This window comes from Phyllosticta citribraziliensis (assembly GCF_038025025.1).
Source record: "Phyllosticta citribraziliensis strain CPC 17464 chromosome Unknown J3D65scaffold_2, whole genome shotgun sequence".
NCBI classification, from domain to species: domain Eukaryota; kingdom Fungi; phylum Ascomycota; class Dothideomycetes; order Botryosphaeriales; family Phyllostictaceae; genus Phyllosticta; species Phyllosticta citribraziliensis.
In genome coordinates this window covers 357,579-366,319 of record NW_027117339.1, presented here as the reverse complement: position 1 = coordinate 366,319, position 8,741 = coordinate 357,579, and the positions used below count along the sequence as shown (strand labels likewise).

General features: G+C 56.1%; 4 protein-coding genes across 4 annotated transcripts; all 4 read right to left on the bottom strand.

Moving 5' to 3' along the window:
* Nucleotides 1-2,676: 2,676 nt before the first annotated feature.
* Nucleotides 2,677-3,772, bottom strand: J3D65DRAFT_612468 (uncharacterized protein). The gene has a single exon (XM_066799019.1). The coding sequence runs from the start codon at nt 3,651-3,653 to the stop codon at nt 3,168-3,170; it is 486 nt and encodes a 161-aa protein (XP_066658355.1). The 5' UTR covers nt 3,654-3,772; the 3' UTR covers nt 2,677-3,167.
* A 912-nt stretch (nt 3,773-4,684) lies between these two features.
* On the bottom strand, nt 4,685-5,777 carry J3D65DRAFT_198415 (uncharacterized protein). Its single transcript, XM_066794399.1, has one exon. It carries the CDS (start codon nt 5,549-5,551, stop codon nt 4,937-4,939), a length of 615 nt encoding a protein of 204 aa, XP_066658354.1. The 5' UTR covers nt 5,552-5,777; the 3' UTR covers nt 4,685-4,936.
* Nucleotides 5,778-5,942: 165 nt separating this feature from the next.
* On the bottom strand, nt 5,943-6,371 carry J3D65DRAFT_599864 (uncharacterized protein; the record flags this gene model as incomplete). The annotated part of the gene is made up of 2 exons (XM_066797934.1): nt 5,943-6,147; nt 6,223-6,371. The coding sequence occupies 2 exons, from the start codon at nt 6,369-6,371 to the stop codon at nt 5,943-5,945; spliced, it is 354 nt and encodes a 117-aa protein (XP_066658353.1).
* Nucleotides 6,372-7,145: 774 nt separating this feature from the next.
* On the bottom strand, nt 7,146-7,612 carry J3D65DRAFT_664485 (uncharacterized protein; the record flags this gene model as incomplete). Its single annotated transcript, XM_066802742.1, has 2 exons — nt 7,146-7,356; nt 7,467-7,612. The coding sequence occupies 2 exons, from the start codon at nt 7,610-7,612 to the stop codon at nt 7,146-7,148; spliced, it is 357 nt and encodes a 118-aa protein (XP_066658352.1).
* Between the last annotated feature and the right edge of the window lie 1,129 nt (nt 7,613-8,741).

Sequence of the window (8,741 nt, the reverse complement as noted above, 5' to 3'; positions counted from 1 at the left end):
GGGGCCACGCGGTTGTGGCACATGCGGAGATGGGTGTGAGACATGTGAAGGGGCTGTGTGCCTTGCCATGTGGCCGGCACTCACTTTCGGCGTGTATAAAAGCTCGCCTGGTTAGCGCATTGCTCGATGCATCAGCGCTCCTCTACTCTCTACTCTTAGGGAAACCGACACACTGTGAGTCAATACTGCGCGCTAACTACTACCATAGTATGAGCCTACTCCCTCGCCGGCTCCTGTCCTCGCATCTTCACTTTCCACTTACCATTCTTTTCATCTAACGTTCAGAAGATTACTCGACGATGAAGGACACTATCATTACATCAAAACAGAGAATTTCATCACACCCCTGACACATCACTCCTAGATTTTCACATGGCTGGCTGTCGCTTTCAGCGTGTATGAAAATTCCCCTAGCTTGCTTTTTTGCCGGATGCAACAGCGACCATATGCCCTGGGAGAATCAGAATGCGAGCACTTGGTAATGCGTCCTCTCAATAAGGAAGAGACATACCGCTATGCCAGCTCCCATCCTCGCGTTCTACGATTCGATTACTTCTTCCTTTAACAGATAGTCAGAGATGCTGGGGCATGGTGGCGGAAAATGTCGTCATGTCACATTGAAGAATAGCGGCATACCCCTGAAATACTACCCCTGAATTTCCACCAGTCCCTTACGAGGTCCGCCAACCAGAAACCCCACCAAAGTGAATGCTCCCACTCATACCACTGGAGAGAGCAGCGCGCCAGGGAGTCCGTGATATTGTCGAGTGCCCACTCTTCACCCGTCTCCTGCTTGAAGAGTGAGTGAAGAGGGGGAGGAGCAGAGTTATATACCCTTCTGGAAACCATACCCTGACTCCAGGCAGATACTGCATGTGACTGTCGCGTGGAAAGTGCATGTGCTGCTCTTCTCCAGATTCTGGATCGCTGCTGAGTACAAAAACTCCGCAGACTCGCCCCCTTGACTGGACTCTCCAGACAAGATAGGGCGCCGACATCAAGGCAGTCAATCTTGGTTCAAGTTCACTTGGGCGGGTCTTGAACGGAATCTACATCCGTGTGTACTGTCTTTGTCTGCTTTGTTTTTCTTCCCGTCTGTCTCCACTTCCTACAACATCCTGATTTTCACACGTCAGCAGCACAACGACAAGACACCAATTGAACCCATGCCCTGGAAGTGTAGACACCCACCATCATCCTCCGCATCGAAAAGGATTCTCGACTATTTTAACCTCCACTGCCCCTTTTCTGTGGAAAAGATGCGGCGGAAACTCCAGCAAAAACAAGTGCCATGTTTCATGTGGTTACGACAGTAGATATTCAAGCGTGGACTTGTCTCTCACGGTCCGTCGCTCACTTACTGTTGTGCGCAGAACCCGAGAGGGCAAAAGCAGCGGAATTTATACAGCGAGAAGGAAGGGAGGGCGTGCCCCTGACGCCACTGACGCCGCAGCCGGACGCGTCATGCGGCGATCCAGCTTTGCCTGTGCTCGTAGTTCTCGTGACGTATGTGACAGTCAATTCTGCGCAGGTTAGGTATAAAACCCGGTCTTTCCTCTCCCTCCCCATCCTCATCCTCAACTGAGAGCTCTCGACAAGCCGACAAGATCCACGAACGAACCGCGCTACAAGAATTTGACTTTGCGGTCTGCCTTGCCAACACAGCTTAAAACTCTCCACTGCCTGTGCCTCGGCGCTTATTCGTTTTTCTCTCCGTTTTCCTTTGCGTCGACAGTCTAATTTCGTGGCGAGGGCCGCAAGGCAGAGACGACGGCGCTTTGACGCTGCACGCGACAACGTATATGGGGATGTTGAGCAACGACATCGTTCCATGAAGAGCTCCGGCATCTGAAAGCAATAATCCAGTGCATGGCCTGTTCCGCAGGGGCGCTGGGAAGAAAGAACAAGGAGAAAACAGTGACATGCTTCATACACTCTGGCGCCAGACAGCTGAGTCGAATGCAATGCTTAAATGAGCGGCTGGGAGCGAGGACGGGGTGCTTTAATATAGAGACTGGGGAGGGAAGGGAGGCGGCGAGGCGCTTGAGGCCTGTGCAGTCTGTCAGAAGCAAATGCGAAATGGCAGCTCGTGACGCGGCGTCGACGTGTCTGCTTGTCTGGCATTTGATGCCTAGCATCTGATACCCTTCCGCCAACCCCTCGCATACAAAAACCCCCCGTCAACCGCTCCAACTCCTCATACGGCTCCAACACGCCAACTTCATCCCCACAACCAAGAAGCTTCGAATGGTCGAGAACTGGGAGGCTTGCTGGCGTGCGGAACAACAATACCAACACCACCACACTGGGGTGGTCGGTTCAGCCGGTCCGTCTCACTCAGCCTCCTCTCCTCTCCCCATTTCAAATAGTACAGCAAAGACGGCAAGCGTGACCAGACAAAGGTGCGCATCAGTCAGCATGATGGGTCCTCGATGACGAGCGACAGCGTGGAGGACAAGGCTCTTGCGTCCCGCCGACCTGGCAGCGGGGAATACACTATACTTACTCGGCACCGCGCAACGCTTCCAGACGACTCAACGGGCAGGGAAGAGTGACCAAGCTCTAGGTATGTTGCTGGGTGACTGACTGACGTATGCCGTGCGCCGTATAGTGCGCGTCTGAAGCGGCTGAAGAGGGACAGGCAAGAGCACAAACATGGCAACAATGGATGACTTGTTTAGTAGTTCAAGTAGACTTTTGATTGATTCGGTTTGTTCTGTCTTTTTTCCCTGCTCGCTCGCTAAAGGAAGGTAGCAAGCTCGGTGCTATAATATACTGTGCTGTACAATCCGTGTGTGTGTGGAAGGGTGCTGTGCATGCGTGCAATCCATTCCATTCCATTCCAACTCGGGCGTCTGACTTTGCCCCGCTCCTCTCATCTACCCATGCGCCCATGCGCCGTCGCTCCATCCGTCCGCCGAGCCCATTGACGTGGGTGAAATAAACAAAGACATTATACCACCACGGCCGTGTAGTCGCGGCGTGGCGGCAAAGGGGATATAGGAGAAGAGGTAATGCATGCGGCAAAGGAAACGAGCCAATTAAAGCGAGAAGAGTGAAGAAATAAAGAGTGCCGGGGCGGTGCGTTGGTGCTGTACAAGCCGAGCCGCAACGGGTCGGAGGGAAGAAATAAAAGTCGTCACAGGTCGTGGGAGCAAGTTTGGCGATTACTTGGCGCAGCCAGCAATGTTTGCGGCCATGGCCTGGGTGTAGCTGCCGTTGGTGACGGGGGCAAAGCTGTCGGCAGAGAGGACCGTGTTGAACATGCGGCAGGCGATGCTGGGGCTGCCGCCGGGGCTCGAGTAGATGGGCTCGCTGGGGACGTTGTAGGCGAGGAAGGCGGCCTTGCAGCCCGACAGGCCGTTGCACTGCTCGACGCACTGGGTCCACAGCGTGGTTTCGTTGTTGTACTGGGCGTCGGCCAGGGCGCGGTCCCAGTGGTAGATTTGCGTCGAGGCGATGTCGACGATGGGGCGCGCGGCCGACGAGGCGTCGGCGGCGAGGGCGTAGCTGAGGTAGCACGGGGCTTCTATGGGGACGAAACTGGGGCCGCCGGCGCGGGGGTTGAGGTTTTTGTTGGCGTTGGTGTTGGCGGTTGGGAGGGCGGTGGTGAGGGTCGCCAGGAGCGAGAGGAGGGTTGTTGTGAAGAGCATTATGATTGATTGGTTGGGGTTGTAGGTGGTCGAGGTGAGGGATTGATCCAATGTCGAGTTGAATGGGAGGAGGAGAGGAGGACAAATATATGGGGTTGACTGCTAAGGTATGACGTGTGTCGACAAAGGGAAAGAAGAGGCTGGAGGTGGGTGAGAAGGTGAGAAGGAGCAGATATACGAGGAATTGTGCCCCTGCGTCTATTCATAGCCAGCCCCGAGCGAATGACGGGCCATGCAGGAACAAGAGCCCATGGCATGCGATGCGACGTGGCAAAGAGGCCGACCTCTTTTTTTTTTTTTTCTCGTCCTCGTCCTCGTCTTCATTGTTGCACTGGTCTCGGTTCCCGGCCGACATGGCCTGCAGTCGATAGTGCGCCCTGCTGTGCATTCATTCTCTCCGTCTTGCTGACCAGAGAACGACGACGACAAACACGCAGTACTGTAGTGTAGCTGCCGTCACGAAAGAGATATAGGGCCGGCCCGACACGACACCAGACCCAAGCAAGCAAAACAAGCAAAATTAAGCTTGATTTGCGCCTGACATGACCCTGTCAACCAACTCAACACCACGGCTCATCTCGCACACGCCGGCTCAGCTCCATCTCCCACCGACTGCAACATCGCACACTCTCAAATAGCATCAACGCTGCGCTGACATGACATGTTGGCGTCGTCTCTGCCCTACTCCCTCTCGTACTGCACCATGCCTCTCCCTGCTCGCTCCCCGCCAACAAACATTCTAGAAGGAAAGCTGACGACCCGCCGCAACCGCTTCCATCCATCACCACCACCGCCATCCGCCATCTCACCTCGTACATGAACCTAGCCGCAAGACCACAAGGCCTTGATTTCTAGTCTCGTCTCGTTTTCGCCTTTTTCCCCGTCTGCGCCAAAAACATCTCGCCTCTCTGACACAGGCCCTGCGTCTTTACCCTTTCCAACCCCTCGTTGCCATTGTCGTTATCGTCGACCCCGTCTGTCGCCCCGATAGCGCGACGCTGTGTCTGCCTGGCGTGCCACTGCACCACACCACCGCAATTTCTCCCTTGCACAAGCCAAGCCGTCTCTCGTTTCTGGCTCGAGCAGCAGCAGCAGCAACCAAAATAGTCTTTTCTTATGCATCCCGAACGACAGTCTTGCAAGACTGGCTGCTCGAGCTAGAAACATGGCGGCGAAGCTTTTCGTCGCGTCGCACACAGCTCAGCCCCAGCCTGCAGCGCCTCATGATGGTTGCCGAGGTCGACCGCATCGCCCACGTCGCTGCGCACAGCCAGACGACGACTTCAGGCGGAAAAAGATGGCGTGCAGAGTTGCGCTGCTGCGGCGCACATGGCAACCCTGAATTTCCCCTCTGAGCGAGCTGATGCTCTATATCCTCTAGTCAGTCGACTATACCGTGGCAAACCACCAAATCCGCCGATACCCTGGTCCGTACAATAATTCGCCGCCCGCAACAAACCGGCCTCAACACCACACCATCCAGTACGCCGACTTTTTGCAACCAAGGCCGTCGATCGGATCAAACACATCCGCGCCGGCCAGCTGAGCGCATTTCTCCTGTTTGCTTGTATGCATCTATCCCACGCTCTTATCCTTTCCTCTGTGCCTGCAAAGCCTCCGACTCGCGCCAAACCAAGCAGCGCGTCGCCGGGCGCGACACCGGTTCGTCGTGGCAGGTGCGCCGGCGCGGCACTAGTCAAGCGGAAATTTCGGACGGCGTCGACTGCGTTTGTGTGTTTGTTCCGTCTGTCGCCCAGGTAGGCTCGTTGACGACGTAGCATCGCCGCAACTTGGTTGCGTGCTACACACAACTCACACCAGCGCCGCGCCTGGCCCGGAACGAGCCATGAGAGGAGACGCCAGTGAGGCGGAGCTTCTTGCTTGGTCCTGAGGTTCATTGCCGCCGACGGTAGGGCAGAGTGGACGGCTCACTGAATGGACTGCATCGCCAGGGTGGGACGACGCGAATCGCGATGTTGACGTGGTAGAGAATGGAGATGGCCAACGCAAGTGCATTGTACAGTCTGATTTCCTGTTTCCCATCTGTTCGTCCGTCTCATTCCCGCGCTCACCTGTCAATCTTTCTCATCTCTCTCATCTCTCTCATCTCTTCTCTTCTTTGCCCATCGACCCATCCACTCCCTCACTCCACACCCTTTACCTCCCCACCAGCCAAAGCAAAGCCCAGCGAGTGCATCATCCCGTCTCATCCCAGTCCTCCACCAAAACCTCCATTTCTCTCCCCCCTCCCTCCTACTCCCCTCCTCACAAACTCCCTCGCCCCCTCGTTCACTCCCTCACAACCCCAACACTCCCGCCAAACCTCTCCCCCACAAAAAACAGCGGCGGCTTATTCGAGTAATTCGGAATGTCCGGCATCAAGTGCTCGGGCGCGAGCTTGAACGCCTCCTCCCACGCCGCGGCGGAGCTGAACTCGACGATGGTCACGACACTGTAGGGCGCGGCGTCGCCGGAGGGCGTGGGGGATTGGATTCTGTGGGTCGTGAGTAAGGGCGAGGGTAGGACAGGGGGGGGGGGGGGGGGGAGGAGGAGATGGAGGAAGACGCACTTGAAGGTCCGATACCCCAGCATGCCCATGGGCCGCCACAGCTTCTCGGCCATGGGCATGTGCGTGTTGACGTAGTAGTCGTGGTCGAAGGTGGCGTCGGGGTCGGCGGGGTAGAAGACGGTCAGGGTGATGGGCGTGGAGGAGGACATGGTGGATGGTTGGTTGGTTGGTCAATTGACTGACTGATTGATTGATTGAATGGGTAGGTTGGTGGATAGGTGTAGGACAGAAGAAGATGTGGGCTGGAGGTGGGCGATACAGCAGCTAAGTAAGTCGCCGTTCTGGCACCGCAACTCTCCCTCCTTCCCTCCCTCCTCCCCCCTCCGCACTCAATCTTTCATCTATCTACGATACGAATGCGAGTGCGACGCGCACCAACTACTTGCTCCAGGCAGTGCAAAACCTCCCCTCCCCTCCCCTCCCCCGCGCCACCCACCCAAGCAAACCAAGCAATCTAAACTCGACGCAACCGCGCAGCACAACGCGCGCAATGGAGGGCCGGGGGCGCTTCCGACCCGCCCGTATGGACTCAGATGGGTCGAGAAAGATAGAGCGAGACGAGGGGCCGTGCGTGCTTTGTCAGTCAGTGAGTTTGGGGTGAGTTTGGGGTGAGTTTGGGGTGACTTGGCTGTTGGTTTTTTGTGTTTAGCCGTTTATCAAGCAATGCGGGCGGGACGGGTCGAGCGGACGGACGGACGGACGAGGAGCGGACGGACGACGCATGGATGGGCTCGCTGATGAGAGTGACGGCTAAGCAGCTGCCTGCCTCCTTGGAACTTGGCTCGTAGGTAGGTAGGTAGGTACGGTAGGTAGGTACGGTAGGTAGGTAGGCATCATGGAGATTTGTACTGTAAGTCCGCTTCAATTTCCCCCCCTCACCCCCTCCCATCCCAATCCCACTCCCCCCTCAACCCCTCCCCAGCCTACACCCTCCCCACCTCGACCGTCCCCGCAAACCGCTCCCCGATCAAAAACGTCGGCATCTGGTTCGAGAAATTCGGCACGTCGTGCACCAGCTGCGTCAGCGCCGCCTCCCACGCCCTATCCCAATCTTTCCGCGACGAAAACTCGAGCAGGCAGACGACGTTGTAAGGTGCTTTGCCCGCTTCGTGGGCTGTGGGGCCGAGAGAGACTCTACGAACAACATCGTTAGGAGGTAGGTAAGAGGTAGGTAACAGGATGATGGGGGTTTTGGGATTTGGGGGGGAGAAAGGGAAAAGGGGACACACTTCACAGCCCTATACCCCACCAGCCCGAGCGGCCGCCACACCTGCTCGGCCAGCGGCATGTGCGTCTGCAGGTAGTAGTCGTAGTTGAAGACGGCGTCGTCGACGTTGGGGTACGTCAGCATGACGGTGACGGGTGGGTCGGCGGGGGCGGACGAGGCCATGGCTGCTTTCTCTTTGGTGGGCGAGTGTTTGAGTTCGTGGTGGAGGGGTGTCTCTTGGAACTCGGGTGCTTGTGAGGGAGGAGCTGCTGTGTTTAGGTGTCGCGCGTTTTGCTGCTGTGCTGCGATGGCAGTGGAGAAGAGAGACAGAGCAGAGAGTAAACCAGCAGAGTAAAGACAGAATTTTTTTCAATCAAGCTTGATCGTGGGGTAATGCAAAGTAAAGTCAGTGAATCAAGCTTTCTCCTCGCGTCAAGCGGACGCGCTTCCGTGTCGTGCGCACGGAACAGTCGAGGTGGGTTAGCGTTTGCGTTTAGCCTTTCAGCGCTCTTCTTGTCGCTGATAGCACGCGCTGACGGACACAACTGTTGTAGGGTTTGCTGTGGTGGGGCGAGACGAGACGACATGGTGCTCGTTCATGGACGGCCAGTGCTGGGGTTGTGGTCGTGTGTTTGATGAGTGACCAAGGAAAAAAAGAAAGGGATTCTCGTCTCTCTTCATTATATCTGTCTTTCTTTTCGTCTGGTTCATCGAGAGCGAATTCTCAATGAGACAGGCCAGTCACCAGTGAAGAGTATCGAAGGGAAGAGCGATGGCTGCCGTCTCGCCAGCAAGAAATCTCCGAACCGTCCACATCGTCCGGAATCTTTGAATAGGTCGCACAGTCCGAAAACGACGCGTCGTCTACGTCGTTGGTATGGATGCCAGTCGGCAGGTAAGAGCCGACCGACGTTGGAGTCTTTGCTAGTCCCCGCTGATCGAATTGATGGAGAAGACCTTGATGTAGATGGTAACTAGGCTGCCACTTGGAGAACACCATGGTACGTCATGAAAGGCGGCGGTGTGTGTGTATGTAAAGAGGAAGCATCGAGGTCGATATATAATGCTGCTGACAACAAACCAACTTCAGAGCCACCGCAACAGGGAAGGCAGCGCAGCTCCAACAGCCGTCAAAAGTCACGTGCGGCAAGACACCAATCGGACTATTCTGAACGAAGGGTCAAAAGAGCGGCTGTCGCAGATCAAGGGTTCACTGACAAAGTATAAGCTTCCAGCGTTTCCAAGTCTGCGGTTCAAATGCCGACGCCGTAGAGGAAGGAGGGTTAGACGCCAAGAAGAGTTCTGACAGACT

Coding starts and splice junctions, on each gene's coding strand:
- J3D65DRAFT_198415 (XM_066794399.1), bottom strand. CDS start 5,551: ATGAACCTCAGGACCAAGCAAGAAGCTCCGCCTCACTGGCGTCTCCTC.
- J3D65DRAFT_612468 (XM_066799019.1), bottom strand. CDS start 3,653: ATGCTCTTCACAACAACCCTCCTCTCGCTCCTGGCGACCCTCACCACC.